The 21395-nt window shown below is 34.1% G+C and overlaps 2 protein-coding genes across 2 annotated transcripts; both read right to left on the bottom strand.

The window, feature by feature from the left end:
* Window positions 1-6216: 6216 nt before the first annotated feature.
* LOC143558331 (polyadenylate-binding protein RBP47C'-like) lies at window positions 6217-10471 on the bottom strand. The gene is made up of 6 exons (XM_077047179.1): window positions 9809-10471; window positions 7830-8310; window positions 7484-7539; window positions 7253-7383; window positions 6936-7032; window positions 6217-6600 (listed from the first exon to the last, which is right to left on the bottom strand). Exons 1-6 carry the CDS (start codon window positions 10181-10183, stop codon window positions 6439-6441), a joined length of 1302 nt encoding a protein of 433 aa, XP_076903294.1. The 5' UTR covers window positions 10184-10471; the 3' UTR covers window positions 6217-6438.
* A 3272-nt stretch (window positions 10472-13743) lies between these two features.
* On the bottom strand, window positions 13744-16023 carry LOC143558312 (patatin-like protein 2). The gene is made up of 5 exons (XM_077047163.1): window positions 15510-16023; window positions 15233-15414; window positions 14972-15158; window positions 14356-14520; window positions 13744-14146 (listed from the first exon to the last, which is right to left on the bottom strand). The coding sequence occupies exons 1-5, from the start codon at window positions 15648-15650 to the stop codon at window positions 13796-13798; spliced, it is 1026 nt and encodes a 341-aa protein (XP_076903278.1). The 5' UTR covers window positions 15651-16023; the 3' UTR covers window positions 13744-13795.
* Window positions 16024-21395: the final 5372 nt, after the last annotated feature.

Raw genomic sequence — 21395 nt, 5'->3', positions numbered from 1 at the left:
GTAATATATTGGTAATTACCAACGGCCCTTGGCCGTCAGAAATCATTCGTCAGTGATACTTTTTATTTAGCGGTGTCTCTTGGTTACGAGTCGCATAACATTCAACCATATGATGCAAACAACTAAGAGGACCCGGGGCACCACGTGATGGAGCACCCATCACTCGTGATGGGTTTTTGAACACCGCCGCCACTCCCCTATCAAGCTTGACGGAGGTCCTTTGCGTGATGGCCATCACGCGTGGTGATGGGTGAAAACCAAGAAATCTATCCGTGGGGGTGGGGGGGGGGGGATGACCGTTGAGGGTTGGGAAAATTAAAAAAAACATATTTTATCTATATAAATAACTACAATATATCTTCAAAACATACACAAATCGAACTCAAATCCAACTCTCAAACTTCCCCTTCATTCACAACAAAAAATATGGCATTTCCGAAACACTCGATGTCCTTTAGACACCGATAGCTCTTCGTCTTCGGACGATGACATTCTCGAATGGTTCCCGTTTCTATATAATGAACTTGAAGGCCCGAGCCGTCCAAAGAAAAAAATGGTGGAGCGTGATCGTATACATGCCCACGACGTGCTAATGAACGACTATTTTATGGAGGAGGCGAAATACAATGACGAGACGTTTAGGGAACGTTTTCGTTTGCCGAAATCTCTATTTTTAAAGATTGTAGCCGACGTCGAAGCAAACGAAGAATGGTTTCAAGAATCTTACGACGCGAGGGGTAAACGAAGTTTTACGACTCTTCAAAAATGCACATCCGCTATTCGTCAACTAGCGACAGGTAACCCACCCGACCAATTCGATGAATACATACAAATGGCTGAGAGAACTTTACGTGAATGTCTACAATTCTTTTGTAATGCGATTATAAAATTGTATGGCAAAGAGTTTCTACGAAAACCAACAAGAGACGACATTACACGTCTTTACGCCGCGCACGAGGCTAGATGACATTTTCCAGGGATGCTCGGTAGCATCGATTGTACACATATCGAATGGAGGAATTGTCCACGGGAGTTGCGAGGGGCGTATTTTAGGGGTGGTATCAAACGACCGACCATATCATTAGAAGCGGTTGCGTCAAATGATTTATGGATTTGGAATTCTTATTTTGGTGTTCCCGGCTCAAACAACGACATCACTGTTCTGTACACATCACCGTTGTTTCAGAGCGTAACAGATGGCACCGCACCATTCTGCCCGTATTTTGTCAACGGAAGATATTACAGACGTGGCTACTATCTTGTCGATGGTATCTATCCGCAATGGTCTGTTCTTGTGAAAGCCTTTTCGTTTCCTGTCGAGACCAATGAAAAGGCGTTCAAGAAGTTGCAAGAATCGGCAAGAAAAGATGTTGAGAGAGCTTTCGGTGTTTTAAAGGGTAGATGGTGCATACTTAGTTGACCGGTTCGTGCAATGAAAAAACCCACGATCTCTAGCTACGTGCATGCATGCATCATATTACACAATATGTTAATAAAAGAAGATGGAAATGCAATTTCTCCAGATTGGGTACCGGATCCTCGGACTCAAGTTCCCGTTCCCGATGATGTCCAATTAGACTTGCGGGATGAAAATATTCATCATCGGTTGAGATGGGATCTAGTTGAGCATATAGGTTCTTTAGGTTTGAAATTTCCGGATTCAGACGAGGAGTAGACTTTTATTGTAACTTTTATTTTTTATTTCTAATTTTTAAGTTGAATTATGTTCTAGTAAACTATTGTTTTTATTTTTTAAGTTCTAGTAAAATATTGTTTTATTTTTTTAAGTTGAAAAAAAAAAAAAATCCATCACACACCACCACACCTAATAAAAAACCATCACATGTGATGGACTTGAAGTTGATGATGTGACACCATTTGATTAGGTGGGGTGTGTGATGAGTGATGCCATCACATCCACCACCCCTTCCCCTAAGAAAGTCAGAAAAATGGAAGTGTACAAGTTATTATCTTTTTCAGAAAAAGTTCCATGCCATCCCCATAGGTTTCTGGAGCCATTTTGGAAAATGGAGATTTGGTGGTGGAGCCTGGTGGTGCAGTGGTGGCCTTCTTGTTAGGACCATGCATGGTAAAGTGTAAAAGCAACCACATGCTACAATCAACAAAAGTGACCACCTTGTCCCTTCTCTTGCATCTCACTTATTCTCACATCGCCTTCTCATCGAATACTTGTTCAGAATCCCCACTATCCTTTGTTCACAAGTCCAATAGAACTTTTGTTACATAGCAAAAATTGCCAAAAAGAAAAATCCAATGCAAATATAATAGTGAGAATTCTTAAAGAAAGTAGGGCCTTTTTATAGAAAATTCTTAATTTGACATATTTGTTAGATTTTCGTAATTGAGAACTGCTTATAAATACCAAAATTAAAGATATTTATACCACAAGTGTGTAAATTAAAGTCATCCGATTTACGCGTTTTAAACTAAAGAAGGAAAGATTTACGAATCACCAAAGTTGGGGGAAAATATCCAACGTTCAAATCAAAGCCCTAGAAGATGGCATTCCGGTCCAATAGATGGTACTGTTTAGGGGCTCCATAAGTCCACTCGTACTTCAAATTATTACTATTTTTATTTACATTTTTAGGTCTTTTTTTTTCTATCTTATTCTTTGTTTGTCTAGCTAGTCCAATTAGGATCCTCCACTTGTGGTCTAGTGGTAGGAGGCTTGGGTTTTCAGTGGAGACTCAAGTTTAAATCTCACTTATGTCACATTTGGGTGGATATTGGCAATAAATGATTTGAGTTATGCCTTGTGCAAAGATTGTCAATTCGAACCCTGAGCCCACCCAGGTTTTCGTCTCACCGTGTGTTACGCTTGCTCTTGTAGTGGCACAACGGCTGTCAAGTGGCAGTTGGCGGTATGGTTTCCCGGGTGAACGCCCAAGCCAAACTCTGAAGTCAGCGTGGACCCGGTTAAGACAACATAGTCGGGCCAAAGTGTGGCATCGGGACTCTCCAAATTTGAAGAGTACGGTAGCCTAACAAAAAAATCGTCGTTATAAAAAAAGCTAGTCCAATTAGGAGTTTATATTTAAGACCGCAAACCCAAAGCCATATCTAAAGTTTTGAACTTCTGATATTTGGAAGGCTAGTTTGCTTAGTTGATCAACATAACGAAACACATACGGGCATTTTAATAGCAAATGAAACAGATACTCCATAATCCAACTAGGTTAGTAGGTTACTAAGAGGAATACTAACATAATTTTCTAAAGATAAAGATTTAGCATATACTAAGTATTTGAAGGCCTGTTAAACTACTACATTCCCATTTAACCTTTTCTTTTTAGCCAACTTTTATATTTTACATGTTCATTGACATTTTACCAATAAAATACTGAATTGTTTCAACACCAATAGGTTAAATGACCATATCTAGCACGAGTTAGCTAAGGTCAATAGTTGGAAGTAGGTGAACCATACGTGCATGGGGTAAGAATTAAAGTGATATCAAGAGGAAAGACATTTATAAAACTGGGTCCAGTGGGGTGTAGCGTGCCAATAATTTAGTTGGTGTCAACATGACCTTGACAGCAATTTGTTATTTCTGAAGCATCCATGGTGATTGTGACAACACCACAGGTAAATAATTGAGGTAACAAGTGAGACGAACCCAAGTACCGGCAAAAAACAGTCCGACCAACGGAATCCTTGTCTGTACGTTAAGAATTTACACACAAATTAGAAGTTTGATTTTTATCAGTTCGTAATATTTGTTAAGAGTTTAATACTATTAAAAAACCAACATACTTATAAAAAAGTCTTCCTGCTCGGTTTTTGTATATGAAATTCCTTAAATATGTAGTATGAAAAAATCATCAGCTCAACTTATCACGAATGTGTTTTTGATTTTTGTTTAAATCGTAACTTGTTACCAATTAATTTAAGTCAAAATTTAATAAAGTAACATTCCATCTATTTAGAAAAAATATAAAAAAAGAAAAATATACCATCTTATTTTTCACTAACTTAGGGGTTACAACAAACACAAGGGCGGATGCATGAAGGGCTTAGGGGCAAACCGTGCTATCCTTTAATTTTGTCGGCGAAGTGTAAAATTAGTGTAATTTTCTTTTCTTTTCTTCGTTTTATGTATTAGATACCTCATAGCAAATATTATGATACTCATATGCCCATAAAATGTTTTTAAGAAACCACTGATTTTTGTTTTAAATCCTTCACTAATTAACAAGTCATTTCAAAAAATATTTTCCATAACTAGCTGCTCTTTTTATTTCTTTTTAATTTCATTTCGCTCATTGGGTTTATTTTACACTCAATGATTCAAAGGTTGCTATGCATTCAAATTGGGCTGATTGGATTGGGCTTTCATCTGGTCCTAGCCCATCTAAGACCATAAACATAAGTAAATGGACACAACTAAACTTTAGATTTCATGGATAAAATTTGGACCGGATCTTATCTTGTTATACTGCTTTACTTAGAGGTGCACATCCTAACCGGTTAACCGGTTTGTAACCGATTCTCTAACCGGTTAGTAACCGGTCCAACTTTAACCGGTTACTAACTGATCCTAACCGCTGGTTAGTAACCGGTTTATATATTTGATTTCAAAACCGGTTATAAATAGGTTAACCGATTTTTTTAATTATTATTTTGTAAAAACCGGTTGTTAACCGGTTAACCGGTCCGGCCTAACCAGTCAAAATCCCTTCTCCAGCCGGAAAAAAACGGTTACTAACCTAACCGAAAAACCGGTATAACCGGTTAATGCCCTTAAAAAAACCGGTTAGTAAAAAAACCGGTTATAGGTTAATTGGTTAACCGGTTTGTGCACCTCTATACTATACTACTATACTAATAAAGAAAATATTGAAGTCTAGGTGTTAAGCTCATATTTTTCTTAATTCTCAATCTTTCATATCATTCATTCTAGTTATCTACGGGTAACGGGTCAAAACCATTTTGTCAAATGGGTTATAACATAGTGTGGATTTTATTCATTATTGAATTAAGAATCATTTTCATACATGAGGTTTGACCAATACACAACTTTAGTACATTCTTAAATTTCTTGCAAATTAACACTTGATGTTTCCATTAAATCATGTTATTTTAGTTATTTGCGATAACCCCATTTGTTTTTTCCATTAAATTAATTTATAAGTACTTTGAAAATCACAATTGAAATAACGGACCTTATCTTATCATTTGACAAATCATGTTTAATACACGGGTTCAAAAGCTAGCTATAAACATAAGAGAACTAACACAATTAAACTTTAGTGAATATTCCCCAATCTCGATCACCAATGCAATCCATCGAAGGGCTATCGCACAACAAAAGTTTCAACATATACAACTAAATGAATCACATTATCTAATTTGGGAAGTTTTGGATTAAAGTAACAATAAACGTTAAATCACGTGACTATTGACATAATAAATAAACTGTTGTACGATATGTAATATAGGGCTAGCATATCGTGTACCGTACATGATAAGACAAGAACACGATACATGTATACCCGTGCGTGGAACGAAACTTATCGTGTACTCGTATCTCAAACCCGAACACAAACCTGTTAATACCAGGTATACACGATAAGATACCATCTAAAAGCGATTGGGAGAATCCAGAATATATCGATCAAAGTATCTCCACTGGCCACGAATAAAGATAACAACATAATCTAGCTACTTTAAGTGGATACAGACTACACAAAATCTTTCAATAGCTAAGAGTATATTCATATCCTGATATTTAAGACCCATTCACTTTTCTTGAATTGCTATTAAACGATATTAGTGTTTTCGATTGCTTAAATCATAGAGCTTGTTCGTTAATCTACCCAAATCTATCTCAACTAGAAGAAATAAACTGATCACTTGTACTATCAAACACACCCACTAGCATTACATGTACTATATAAACTTAAGCATCACTTTTGATATAGTCATATAGGCTTTCAGTTTATTAGGATTGTACGGTTCATTAGCTCAAAGTATCATTCGACAATCTCCTATCAACTAAAGCCAAAGAAATTTATACTAAAACATCCATATAATAGCATAATGCATCACACCCTTTATGCATCATCAAACAGCAGTTATATCAATCGATTAATCAAACTTCAAATGAGAATTATATCAAAACATAAAAGCATAGATAAGTTAACATATAAAATGTTTGTGATGAAGTTTATTAAGATTACCAAAGTCTAAGAAAAGAAACACATGTTTTAACTGAGCCCTACTAAACTACCTCATGTAGTCAAAATTCAACCACCACTCCATATTTGGAGGGAGGAGAGAGTTAGGCACATTCTAGACTTGCAAGACACACTAAAATAAGTTAAATGGAACACAAATTTGTGACCATTTTTTAACTTGATGCTATCCAGCTGAGACTTTGCTGATTAAATCTTTGATTGCCAACCTACACGTTGATTAGCTTACTTGTTGTTGATGAATGCCATACATTGGATAAGCCCCATAAGCTGCAGCATACATGCTCGGGTCATGTGGTGGTGTCATCGTGTAATCATACCCATCATAGATATGCCCTCCATAATATGGCCCTGCCCACTGGTTCCCAAAATCGTTTCTAAACTGCAAATTTAAACAAATAGATGGTGAGAGATTAGTTAAAAGAACATATAGTGGTGAACATTTCAGTTCATCAATATGAAATGAGCCAAACAAATATTTGCTAAAAAGAAACGCATCATATGGGTCAAGCAGGTTTATCGGTTCATCATGACAAAAGTTGCCTAATGCCAATGTATATGCTTATAATGCGCAAAGTTTTATGTCTAATTTTTCTGTATGACCTTAGAGGTTTTAGACTTTTAGCATTAACATGAACTTATTTTTCTGTAAAGAAGGAAACCTGACAAATATTATTATTAAAAAAAAGTTTAAAATACAAAATAAAAAGCATTCACCTGCTTGTTTGCGGGATTACGTCCCCAAGAAAGTCGCACGGTCTGCTTGCCAATTGTGGTGCCATTTAGTTTCTGGAGCGCCTCTTCAGCATTATTTCTGCAAATATGTGTAAGAAGGGCAACAAAACAAACACCATAAACCTCTTTTTTAAGTATCCAAAAGCCACATAATTAGGCGCACCAATTATAGCTCAAAATTTTAAAGATTATGACACATACCAATGACATTTTGGTCACAATTTATTAACTTTAAGTGTTACTTCTGCAATATTTTGATTAATGAAACAAATATATATCATAAAATAAACAAGATGTACCTGTTGGCAAATTGTACAAATCCACATCCTTTCCCAATGGGTATTTTCACCGAAACTATGTCACCAAACTCGGAGAAAGGCTGCCTAAGATCCTCATCGCTTACGGTCGGATCTAGTCCTCCAACAAAGATCTATGACAAATCAAGGGTTAGCCACGAATAAATTATAATAATAATGATTAGATTCGATTCCACTGAATATTTAAACATGGAAAAATAAATCTATACCGACCGTTGTGTTATTAGAATCTCCTTCAGAATAAGAGCCACCATTTGACATATAACCACCTAACAAATAGCAAATAAAGTATATAAATGAAAAACTTGAAGATTAGAAGCTATAAGATATAACCACACATTAATTCTAGATTTTTCCAAAATTTATTAGATGTTTATATGAGCATCAAAGGACTTGTAGCCCAATGGCATTATGGTGTTTATTAAGGTTTAGTCTCTTAAACATGGTGAGGGTTCAGTGTAGTAATTTGCCATTAAAAAATAATGTTTATATGTGTTGAGACTTAAAATCATATATATATTAGTGTTCATGGGATTCTTAATTAATTGAAAAAATGTACCTTGTGAACCATATTGTGGTTGGTAACCAGTTGATTTTCTTGGAGTAGCCGCACCAATACGCATGGGCCGGCTTGAACAATAAATTCCATTCATCTCAGTCATGGCTTGAGTCCTCTCACTATCATCTCCAAACCTAACAAAACCGTAACCTTTGGACCGGCCGGTGTTGGCATCGATGACAACTTTAGCAGCCTTAACTGAACTATACTTATTAGCAAAAGTTTCATGTAACAAAGTATCGGTTACATCCGCAGCTAAATCTCCTACAAATATTGAAAGATCTGAACCATTATTCGAACGCTTATCTCCCATGCTAAATGTGGCCCAATTCAAACGGAATGGTTGTTCGGTATTAGGCATTGCAATGCATGCGTAAGTCTGCAAAACCTTTTCGGCTGCACCATGTGAATAAAACTCTACAAATCCATATCCCTCTGAGAAACCAGTTTGTTTATTGCGGATGACTTTGATTGAGGCAACCTGAAATATATATATCAAAGCAACAACAATGTTTTAGCAAATGTAACAGCATATACATATCACATTTTGCAACTTACATGGTCCTTTATCGATCGCACAAATGTGTAGCTCAATTTTTAATTAATTATAATGTAAGGTAGAAAAACTGATTATAATCTTTCGCATATATATAAGATTTGCCTTTCTTGAAATGATAATATATTGCTATAAATATCAACAAACTTCTACATTATACCAATAAAATTATCATACTCGAAAACATATGTGGTTCCAGACGATCTAGTTAATTATCTATTAGATTTCTTTATTTAATTTTAAATCATTATCAGTAAAATAATTATTTCTTTCTTAAAAAAATATTTATATTTCTATTGCAATAGCAAAATACTAAATTTCACTTATATTGTTATACCAACAATATATGTGTAACATTAGTATTATGTAACATTTGTATTAAAAGTAGAAGTATGTTGCCATTAATAAAAAAATATAAAACTATATAGCAATTTTGAACATTTTTATGAAAAAATAGGAAATAAAATTTTTACCACAAAGTATGTCAACGTATTTCTCTTTAAAAAAAAATCTGAAAATAAGTTGTTATTTTGGACAGTTAACAATGTTTTCTTCAACTTCAAGTTCTATCAAATCAGTGAAAACAGTACTATTTCCAAAAAGTAAGTGCTAATGCATTAACTAACTTAGTTGACTTCATTAACTCTACATTCATGTACTATAAAACCCAACACAACAAATATTCATTTGATTATTATCCTATATATCCTAAATAATGATACTTATATGATATAAAGGTCACTTTCAATTCACCAACAAAACAGCAAAACACAGGTGTACATCATTCATTGCCAGACATGGTGGTCTCCACCGTCACCATCATCAAAGGCAACTGTCTCCAGCCACCACCACCACCGTCATCAAAGGCGGCCAATGCATATCAACAAATATCATAACCTCAATTATTATCATCAAAAAATATCATCATCATCATCGTACTCAGTATATCCCACCAATAGCAAAGCTATAGTAGGGTCTGAGGAGGGTAAGATGTAGACAGCCTTACCTCTACCCCATAAGGATAGAGAGGCCGTTTCCGGTGAGACCCCCGGCTCGATAGTAGTTTTGCATCAAGCCTTGGACATAAGGCACATAACACTCAATCATCGGGACACCGGCTGATCGGTGCATGTACCCTTGTCTTTCGGCTATCAACGCCACTACATGATGCCTGATTAACCGTCCGTCACTTTTAACGTTATTTTCACGAGATTAGTAAAATAACGTCAAAATCAGTGCAATTTCACTTTTGCCCACCCGAGGGTTCACACATATATACATCATATGTGCGCACCGCAAGCAGGGCTATATCATCAAAAAATATATATTAAACAATCATAAATCTTTTATTATTATGTAAAAGTGATTGTAAATAACAAGATTTAATCAACTAATCAGCAAATAATAATAATAATAATAATACCTCGCCAGTGGAAGCAAAACAGCTACGAAGGTAATCTTCATCCATCCAATTATGAAGGTCACCAACCCAAACAGTCCGGTTCTCACCGGAACCACCACCGGCAGCGGCGGCGGCGGGTGACGCAACCGGCGGCACCGGATGAGGGAGGTGGTGTGGATGGTATGGCATGTAGTGTGGAGCCATCGGATAATGTCCCGGAGACGGTGCCATCATGGGATGCTGCGTTACCATAGCCGCCGCCGGGTACTGCACCGGAACCCATTGTGACCCAACGCCGACAGCCGCCGGCGCCGTGGTTGTAGCCACCTGGGTTGTTGTCTGAGGAATATCAGATGATGGTTCAGAAACACTGCCGCCGTTGGTGTTGGATTGCATCTTTAACAACCGGAGAGTTTGAGAATAATAATAATAATAATAATAATATTTGGAACGATGTGTTTGTTGTTTATAATTATAGTGAGAGAGAGAGAGAGTTTCTCGAGAGATAGAGATAAGAGGTTAGAGAAGGGTTGATGGGAAGCCCTACTTGGTGACGCGTATGATTTGTCAGCCCTTGGATTAAATGGTGGTGTGTGATATGGGCCGTTGATGTACGTGATATGAGGTAAGCATTGGGAGAATGCTATTTTTGCTAGTCGGCCGCAATTGATGAGTTCCTTGTTTTGGTTATTTGGTATAATATTATATTATTCAGGAAAGGCTACTTGAATTTATTTATTTTCTTAAATTAAATGCAACATAGAAAACTTTTTTTTTTAGTAAGTTTTGCTACAATATATTTTGATTTAGACATTTTTTTTTAACTTTATGATTAAATATTTATAAATTATCACATACACATGTATTCGAAGATAACTTTAGTGTGAATAAGGGGCTTGAAATGAGGTTCATATATAGGTAAAGTTCGAGAGAATTTGAGAGAATTTTCTAAATTGTTATAGGTTTTTCTAATAGTACTTCCTAAATTTTCTAGAATTAAATCATCACAGCTTGCATGATGAAGGATTTGAGCTTCCAAACATGGTTATGCTATTTCTGGTTATTGTTATAAGTAGGTTTTTTGTAAAAAGCTATTCACCGTATGTGTATCTCTTCTAACTATTAAATCAATCGTCAATTAAATGTTATACAGGCGTACACCATCTTTATAAGACCATTTACTCTTATACATGCGTAAACAACATTGTATAGCCTAGGACAATGCCTTGTATTCGGGCGATTAGATGTAAAATCATTCGAATCAACAAAGGTTGATTAGCAATGAAGGGTAGTGTTCCTTTATTGCCACCCAGCTCCTTAAAACCACACACACTACCCCCATTATTTGCATGAGTATGCTCATTACTTAGTAGATAAACTATACTTTATTTTTCATCACTCTAGACTGTTCGTCACATTAGCTTTTTTTTCACCATTCAACCTCACTATTCAACCTTTGTTATACTCTATTCTCGATCCACCATTCAATTTATTTATTTTATTCTAAAAAAAGGAAAAAAAGAAAGACAATCAATCCCGCCCAATATTCACGCCAGGAAATTAAAAACATAAATCCAGTAGCCCAAACAAGATGTCCAAACAAAAACATCCATGCCCAAACTGATAAACTATTCATATCAAAAGAATTATATCCATTAATAAGTTGTGCAGAGTGGGCAAGAGGGTGCATGAGTCGTGTGACTGAGCCCAATTGAACCTAGTCACGCATGATGTGGAGAGGGCCAGTGTTAGGGGTTTCCAAACCGAAAACCGATTAACCTGGCCCGACCCAAATAAGCTAATTAGGGTCGGATTAAATAGGGTCAACACTTATTAATTTTTCTTTTTTGAAATATGTTTACACATTCAGTGAGATTTTAAGCTAACAGGATGTGAATACTCAAGTAACGAATGAACCAATGAGATATCAATTTTTCTTTCTTGAAATCTGGTTTACGCATTCAACTTGTTCCATCGGTAATCAGCCTGTTCAAATGGGGGCATTTTAAAATGACTAGATTTGACATGTTATTTAGCCATTTTTCATTCTGGTTTGCCGATAATCAACCAAGTTAAATGGAGGTGGTAAAATGGTTAAAATGCATATGACATAGGAGGTTATGGGTTTAAAATCCTATAAAGTGCAAAAAGTTTAGTCGTCAAAAGAAAAGTTAAATGAAGGTGTTTCAAATAACTTGGAGGCATGTTTACATAAATCCACACTAACATAAGTTTTTAAGTTACTAATATGAATCTAACGTTTTAGTTTACTAGTTATATATGATGTTGCATACATAATGAATAAAAATAAAAGAAACTGTTTACTACATGAAGAAAAACAAAAAAAAAAGAAAGAAAGAAAGCATTAATTAACAACATTAATTCCATGATTTGAAATTTTTAGTTCGGGTTGAGCTCATGCAAATCTGCTAGAGAGTGGTGAACCGTCTTTGAGAGTCATGACGATGTTTGTGGAAATGTAGTTGGATCTTTGATTCCCTTTCCTGGATCAGTATTTGGCGATCTGAGTTCTCGGACAATCTTCTCCTTGTGGAGTATTGATGCAAACCTGTAGTAATTAAATACATAAATACTTCCTATTTTAAGATAATCATGTTTATAGAATAATTAAGTTGAAGAAGAAATTGAAAATATACTTTTTTAAAGCCATCTCATTAGTAGTGTGATGATAAGGTTCGCATATGCCCGTGCCTAAATTTACCCTGGTCACTGGCTTTTTTAATAATCTCTCGCCCACTTTCACTAGATTCTGCAAGTTTTCTTCTGTAGCCAAATCCATGGAAGCTAAGTCTCCACTTAAAGTGTCATCCTGTAAATTACAAAGTGACAATACTTCATATTGATTAGTTTCATTTCAAGGTAACCCAAAAGCTAGCGGCCACTTATGTGGACCAATTAAAAAATGAAAAAAAGGGAAGTAAAAGGATAAACTTAAAGAGGATGCAACTTCTTTTCTTTTACTATTTCCTGAGTATGTATGTGAAGGGATTTCAACTTTCCCAGTTAATTGATGTTTCAACTTTGAAGATTTTTCATGTATCTACTTTTCTGTTTTATTTTGATATTTTTTTTTGTAAAACATGTGAATCATGGGCATTTAACTCAATCATTTGTAGGTTATTTGCAGTGGCGGATCAAGGAATTTTAGTAAGCGGGTGCCAAAAAATGATCAACCCAGAACAAGTCAAGTCAAAATGGGTCAAACTAAAATGGGTCAAACCAACATGGGCCGGGTCAAAAAAATTGCATTAAATAAACTATGTGTAGAAATGTAAGCAATAAATTTCATCAGAACATAATAAATTATATATTATAACTGACGAAAATCTTCCCATAGCTATCATAGCTCAAAGCTCTTACTATACCATTAAAAAAATTACGAAGTTAAATATTGTAAAACTATAAAAAGAAAATGATATTTTGAATACCTTATATTTGGTCAATTTTCATAATGGTCAAATTAAGCTCAAGAACTTATCGATCACTATATTAATAACTAATTAATGAAGTGGTTAAACGAATAAATAATTGTTATTATGTGAAAAGCAAAATTAAACTTTCGTTTGACAAGTTGGGTTCAGAAAGTTGGGTTTGTAGCATTAGAAGAAACATGGATGGAGACTTGGAGTCATTGGATCTAATATATTAAAAGTTTATTGAAGAAAATCTGAATTTGAGTTGGTGGATACGCTCTTCATGAACCAACACTGAATCCACCCCTGATTATTTGGTGTCTAATTTCATTTATACGTGTGAATTTCAAATTTCAAATTTGACATTATGACGTTCAAAATTTAGAACCTAGCTACTTCAGTTGGTTTATTGTGCTTCCATAGAATCAATTAAATAAATTAATAGAATTTTCTTTTATTGGTATGAGGAACCCAAATGTTGTTTTCTTAATTATGCATTGTTCTAAACGGATGCCCCTTGGTAAATTTATCTTGATTTAGGCTCTTTGACCTTCTTTTCTTCTTGTGCGGTAGTTTAATTTGAAAAGGATTCAAAAACTACTAGAAAGAATTTTACAAATACCTGAATTCGTAGATAATTTTCTTGTGAATGAAGGGCTTGGAATACGGTAGAGATATGATAGTCAACCGTGTCATCACTAGCTTGAGTAAAAACATCCACCAACGGAGTCGAACCACCACCAGCCAACCACCCTAAAACGCCCCAACTAGATGATTTTGTAGCATCATACCTCTCTTGAAATTCCGGTGACCCCGTCCCCAATGACAAAACCAGAAAGCGGCCATAGTCCATTGGCTTTATTGGGAAAAAGTTGGGGCTTCCCGTGGTTATTTCCTTAGTTACTTCACTTATTGCAACCAAAGTCTACAAAAATATATAACGTACCACATGGTAGAATTAGCATATAATCTTAATGTCACACTTTTTTGTGTTAATTTTATCAGCTTTTCTAATGTCATATGATACATTAAGAAGTTACATGCAAAAAGTAAGACTTCCACATGATGTGCTCGTGTGATCAACATTATTTTGTAGACGTATATTGTGTCACAGCATTAGGATATAGGGGCTACCGGATTGTTGGCGGCCACTCCACCGTCAATGAGATTAAATTCTTTAAGTAAATTTCCTTCAGAATCTTGGGTTTGGAAAGAATGGGAAGGAAGATAAGTTGGGGCAGCCGACGTTCCAATGCATATATCAGATAGCTTGGCATCAAGGCTCGGGTTCTTCTTTAACTGATCGAACAAAAACAGGTATATATTAGTACTAATAGCAATCAAATGTTTTACGAAGATATAAATGGTTCTATTCATGAATTAGAATGAAATTTGTGTTATCTGAAACTAAGACAATTTATGAGTTTAGGTGTAATAATGTATGTGAAGCCTGATATGTGTAATCGGGATTGTGGTGAAAATACGAGCTATAGTTGTAGTTATATCGGAAAAGCATTGTTTAGGGAAGTTTCTCTAGATAACGTAATAACTCGGTTTCAACAACTGAAAACACGTAGAGAGATGCATTTTCTAATAACAATCGGCGTAATTTGATTATGTACGTATTTAAAACTTGAGTAATCCGACCCGACCTGGTCCAAAAAGTCAAAAACCTAGTGACAGACAACTAAGTACCAAAATTCCTGACACCCACTAGATAAAGTTTCTAGGTCCGTAACAAGGTAGATACCTGGTAACTTGAGAAGATCGTTGGTTGCAAGCATTTGATATCAAATGTTGGAATCACTATATTTGTTAATGTTTCGTGGAGTCGTTTTTCTTGCAGGTTTTCTTGAATAATCCTATGTAGGTGTTCACCATCGTATCGTGGTCCGGATAAAGCTCTGATAACTCTTGTAGCCGGAGCCAATCGATTGCTACATATTTTGCAAAACTTTAATAATTAGGATGCCAGAATGTACAATTAGTCTATGACACAACTTATGCATACCCATCATGTGGGAAGATTTTAGGACAATGTTCAAGATAAAAACTTTTAACATCCTTAGCCGCAAAAATCGGACGACCGTCTTCATTCGGAGTGGTTAACATAGCCGTCACAAGACCACCGGTGCTAGCCCCCGCGATTACATCAAAGTAGTCTGCAAGTCTTGCATTATTTCCATCTAATATCTGTCAGGTTAGTTTCAGAAAGTCTTTAAACTGATACTTTTACAATAAAACAAAAAAAAATATGAATTTAATATAACCATAATCATAAGTTGTACCTGTAATTCATGTTCTAGAAACTCAAGGATCACGCTTGGAATGATTCCTCGTATTCCACCACCGTCGATGCTGAGGATCGTGATTAAATTTCCATATGTTGGTGGTTGCAAAGGTGATCGTGGTTCTTCCTTAAAAGACATGGTGACTCTTTGTGTGGATTTTGAGATGGTTTATATTATGTAATGTTGGTATATATAGAGAGTGGAGATTTGAAACATATTTGTGGAAGTTACATGGCTGCAAGACATTTCAAACTTATGGGTCAAATGGTCTCAAAGTTTAACAAAGAAGGAAGTTACTTGGAAAGTATTGCTTACTAAAATATTTCTCACTGTAAAGATGGCATCCAATGATTGTAGGTTTATTGTCACACACTTATAATAAAGTTATTAAACACAATACTTTATTGTGAAACGTGAACGTAGCCAACTTGATCACCAAATTTTCGTAGTTGTTTTCTTCATACAAATTAAGGCTGCATAATTGGTATTTGGTGGTAGATTCAGAAATTTTGTCTAAGGTCCTATTTTTTCGGTTTTAGATTTTTAATAACCAAATGTTAGAATTTTCATGTCGGTCGTTAATTGGATCGAGTCAGGATGAAGAACATAATAAATCTGTTATTTTAAGAATACTAACACCATCTAAAGTTTAGGGAAAAACATGTTTTAGTAAAAAAATTGAGAGAAAAAATACAACCTATATGAAATTCAAAAACAAATTAAACCACTCTAATTAGTGTTCGTATAATTTGCTCTAAAAATATTGCTGATGTTTTAAAAAAAAGTTGTTCTAAAAGCAACTTAAACCATTTTATTTTTCTAAAAACAGTTTTAAGATTGGGCTCCACAAAACAAACAATAATCCAGTTTCCATCTGTTCACCTCCTCGTGTAAGTTATATATAATGGGATGTGCTCCTATATGAGTTTATTAAAGAGAACCATAGTGTGTTCATTTAAACTAAAAATAATAAAAAGCCAAAAATCACGTGGAATGAGGCTAGAACCAATGATTTACCACTAAATAGTCTAAATCATCCTAACTTCTAACACTATGGGTCCAATAAATTGTTCTTATGAGGTAATTAAAAAATCTAATATACTTGAGGTAATTGAAAAATCTAATATACTGGATCTATTAAACTTTTAATAAACATTGGGATTTGTGGATACCGACCCATTATATGTGGGTTCTTGGTATCCATGTTTAGTATTGTGACAAGAGATAACTTGCCAAGTTTCATTCAACAAATATACTAATTGAATCTGATCAGATATGGTCTTTTTATATTGGTTTAATACCTAAAATAAAAACCTAATATATATTTTTATTTTACAAGTAAAAGTTCCTTAACCAAGTTATATTAAAGTATATAAACCTTTAGTTAAAATATACATTTTATCAACATCTTTAAAAATGACATGTTACCTATTAAACTTTACAAAGTTTATACAAAGAACATTTGTGTAAAATTGTTAATGTAATCATATAGTTACGACTTGGGCATAGGGCAAACTGCATAACCGTAGTAAATTATTGTATAAAATAAGTATAAATCTTAATCTCCTTATTGTATATTAAGCCCAATTATTTTTTTTACCCCATAACCCATTTGAGGTGTTAGGCTCAAAACTAAATTTATAATAATAATAATAATAATAATAATAATAATAATAATAATAATAATCGATAAACATACACGGTACAGTGGTCCATTGAATTACATAAACATTGAGAGACCAAAGGCAATTCCAAAATCTTACTTGTGACATCTAAAAAACCAGAAGCTATTGATTATTGAATATAAGAGTATCGACCGTATCATAAGGCTAAGGGTAATGGAGCTTGGTTGAGCACCAAGTGAGTCAATCAAAACCCGACACGTAGGCGATGACATGACACAGGATAAAGCCTCTCAATCAAGCTCCATAGGGTATAGTGGGGCTTGGTTGCCCACCCCCAGTTCATTGACCGCGCCCCCAGTCAACCCTTGCTCAAAAGCTTGACCAAGCCTCGTGGTCCAGACCACGGGGGCCGTCCGCGCCCCTAACCACTTGATGGGTGTAATGGTGTTCGCAAGCCACATCACCGGCCACCTGGACCGTGCCCCGTCCTTTGCGAGCCACTACCCACAGTCTAAGTGTGACCTCCAAAATCCTAATTATAAGGTTTTATTTATTTATCTTATTTTTTTTCCTTTTGACTTTGTGTATTGATTGAAGATTTAAATCATGATCATTAAATGATTGTCAGATTGTGATATATCGGTACTCATCTAGTTATCTTTTACTTTCATTTACTGACTTAGTTAAATAGTTATATCATGGTATCATGTGAGATTGTGAGGGCAAACGGTTTAACTCTTTTGGTCATTATATATGATATATGAAATTTTATTCTTTTCTGTTTGTAATATGTGTATAATGTACTACCTTGTAGTGTGTAAAGTTGTACATAATTATTAATTTTGTTTTTAGATAATAGCAATATTCCTATTAATAGGCATGTAATAAAAAAATCTCAGTTTGTAATCAAGAATGTTAGAAGAGCTTAAAGAATTATCGGTTAGCCGTTATACTTATTGTTATAACGTTAACGTCGCTTAAAAAAATTAGCTTACGTTGCTCGATAGGGTCTGCATGCCCTTTTTATTTCAGTTCCACCGAGATACATAAATTCTTTGAGACGCCCTATAGTTATGATATTAAAATTTTGATAAGTTAGCTTTCGTATTAGCAAAGAAGCATGCATGACATTCACTCAAGAAAAAGTTAATGTCCTCGCAGTTTCCGCACATATATTAGACCATGTATAGTGGTAACCCTCATTCTTAAGCGTTTTGTGACACATGGTGTTCTAGTACTTAGCAACTAGGATTTTCGTAAAAAATGAAGTGTTAAAAAGTCCTTCAATCATTAGACTATGCGTAGTTTGAGCATTGTGGGTGACGTTTTGGCCCATAACTCTCCCCTACCTCCCTCCCCACCCCCCCCCACCCCCCGGTTGTGGGTGACATTTTGGCTTTTAAAGTTGTGTACACAATGTTGCAACATCAATTGTTTGTGAGAGAGATTGGGGGAATAAGTAATGATGGACCGCCACGTGTCTCACAATACCCTATATAAAGAGTTTTGATAATGCATGGTCTTACCAATCCCAAAAGCCCACCCAAAACGTTTAGAGGGGCTGTTTTCTCTGACGTTTTGGACCCCCCCCCCCCATCTATATTTGTTTGGTATTGTGTGTAAGCATCCATGTTAGCGTTTTGTGTCACATACGAATGTATTTTACACAAATTCAAGTTAAATTTAGAGACTTTTATCCTGTACGTATTGACTAAGAATTTATGGGGTTTTTTTTTTCTGCTAGTTGTAGAAATTAAAGGTTATGTGATCGGTATAAACTTTTGATTTATCTCTATCTTTGCTGTATATGTTACTAAAACATATTTCATTAACAAACTAAATATTTATTTCAATCGATAACCAACAACACGAGTAAAATTCAACGCTCATGCAAACAATCAAATTTTATCTTTATTTTTCACACGCTTGCGATTGCATGATTACCTTTCTTATTAATTAACTTCGCCTAACTTCATATCTTAATCTATAAGATATATAAACGAAAACCTAAAAATCCTAGGTGTCGCGATGTGGTCGCTCCCCCCTTTTTTGGAGTCACCAGATTTACTTGATTTTTAAATGGAGGCTTCTCATGCATTTGACCCGAATTCATGGGTATGGGTCTTACCAAACCCAGATATTCCTTAAAAGGGTTATAACATCTCATTAAATCAAAAACTAATATCACCAAATATTTGATTTAAAAATCCTATAAAGTAAGGATATACCCAAAATTAATATATGATTTATTTAAAAAAGTTATATATTATTTATAATTAAAAAACCAATTTTATAGTAAAAAAAATAAACGTGTATTGGGTCTCATCAAACCCATATAGCTTTTAAATCAGTTTATAACATCTCATTTATTTATTAAACAATATATCATCAAACCATAAGTATATTATTAACTTTCGTACAATAAAAAAATAATAATTTAAAAAATATATAAATATTATAAACAAATAAGATAAAACAACCCCCCTAATACACGAAAACAAAAAAATCCTACGTGTCGTGATGTGGTCGCTCCCCCTTTTTTTGGAGTTACCAGATTTGCTTAATTTTAAATAGAGGCTTCTCATGCATTTGACCCGAATTCACGGGTATGGGTCTCATCAAACTCAGGTATTTCTTAAGCGAGTTATAACATCTCATTAAATTAAAAACTAATCTCACCAAATATTTGATATAAAAATCATATAAAGTAGGGATATACTAAAAATTAATATATGATTTATTTAAAAAATATGTATTATTTATAATTAAAAAACCAATTTTATAGTAAAAAAATAAACGAGTTTTGGGTCTCATCAAACCCATATAGTTTTTAAACCAGGTATTAACATCTCATTTATTTGTGAAACAATTTATCATCAAACAATAAGTATATTATTAACTTTTATACAATAAAAAAATAAAAATTCAAAAAATAAATAAATATTAGCAACAAATAATATAAAACAACCCCCGTAATACGGGGGATAAAAACTAGTCTTAAATATATATAAACGAAAGCCCCTTAATTCTCTCAAGTCATCAAATTGCTTTATTCTTAAATGAAGACTTCTCATGCATTTGACCTGAATTCATATGTATGGGTCTCACCAAACCCAAATAGACTTTAAACGGGTTATAAGATCTCATTATATTAAAAATTAATCTTATCAAATATTTGATATGAAAATCTTATAAAATAGGGCTATACTAAAAAAGAATATCTATTTTTTTTAAAAAAAATTTATTTATAAATAAGAACCAATTTTATAGTAAAAAAATAAGTGTCATGGGTCTCACTAAACCCAGACAGCTTTTAAACCAGTATAACATCTCATTTATTTATAAAACTCTTTTATCATCAAATACTAAATATATTATTAACTTTCTTACAATAAAAATTAAGATTCAAAAAAATATATAAATATTATCAACGAACAATGTAAAACAACATGTGAGGATGTAAATAAATTACAATACATGTTGAATGCAAAAAAAAAAAAGGAAAATGAAAGAAAAAAAGGAAAAGAAAAAAAAGCTATATAACTAAGAATCTTAATCTTGAATATATATAAATGAAACATTTAAAAGCTTTCTGGTTGCTTCTTACATTCTCTCAAGTCACTTGATTGTTTTATTTGTAAATGAAGACTTCTCGTGCGTTTGACCCAAATTTATGGGTATAGGTCTCACCAACCAAGATAACCTTAAACGGGTTATAACATTTAATTATATTAAAAAATAATCTCACCGGATATTTGATATGAAAATCCTATAACATAAGGATATACTAAAAATTAATATCCATTTTTTTAAGAAAAAAATATTATTTATATTAAGAAACAGTCTTGTAGTAAAAGAATAATAAGCAGGTCAGGGTCTCACCAAACCATAGTTTTTAAATGGGTTATAACATCTTATTTATATGTGAAAACCTTTAATCATCAAACCGTAAGTAAATGATTAACTTTCTTACAATAAATAAAATTAAAATCCAAAAAAATATAATTATAACACAACCCCCGTAATACGGGGATAAAACCTAGTAATATATATAAACGAAACCATTAAAAACTATCTTGTTGCTCCCTACATTCTCTCAAGCCACTAGATTGCATTATTTGTAAATAGAGACTTCTCATGCATTTGACCCGAATTCACGTGTATGAGTCTTACTAGACCCAGATATTCCTTAAACGGGTTATAACATCTCATTAAATAAAAAATTAATCTCACCAAATTATTGATGTGAAAATCCTAT

This window comes from Bidens hawaiensis, unplaced genomic scaffold (assembly GCF_021521415.1).
Source record: "Bidens hawaiensis isolate Kalapana, Puna unplaced genomic scaffold, B.hawaiensis_p1.1 tig00019438_1, whole genome shotgun sequence".
Taxonomy (NCBI): domain Eukaryota; kingdom Viridiplantae; phylum Streptophyta; class Magnoliopsida; order Asterales; family Asteraceae; genus Bidens; species Bidens hawaiensis.
The sequence above is the reverse complement of the archived record's forward strand: the minus strand, read 5'-3'. Positions and strand labels throughout refer to the sequence as shown.

Excerpts from the sequence above, each read along its gene's own strand:
- LOC143558312 (XM_077047163.1), bottom strand. The coding sequence starts at position 15,650 with ATGTCTTTTAAGGAAGAACCACGATCACCTTTGCAACCACCAACATAT. Across the intron at positions 15,415-15,509 it reads TTCTAGAACATGAATTACAG|ATATTAGATGGAAATAATGC; the intron begins GTACAACTTATG and ends CTAACCTGACAG. Across the intron at positions 14,521-14,971 it reads CGATCTTCTCAAGTTACCAG|TTAAAGAAGAACCCGAGCCT; the intron begins GTATCTACCTTG and ends TTGTTCGATCAG.
- LOC143558331 (XM_077047179.1), bottom strand. The coding sequence starts at position 10,183 with ATGCAATCCAACACCAACGGCGGCAGTGTTTCTGAACCATCATCTGAT. Across the intron at positions 8,311-9,808 it reads GTTTTGCTTCCACTGGCGAG|GTTGCCTCAATCAAAGTCAT; the intron begins GTATTATTATTA and ends TATATATTTCAG. Across the intron at positions 7,384-7,483 it reads GAGATTCTAATAACACAACG|ATCTTTGTTGGAGGACTAGA; the intron begins GTCGGTATAGAT and ends GATTTGTCATAG.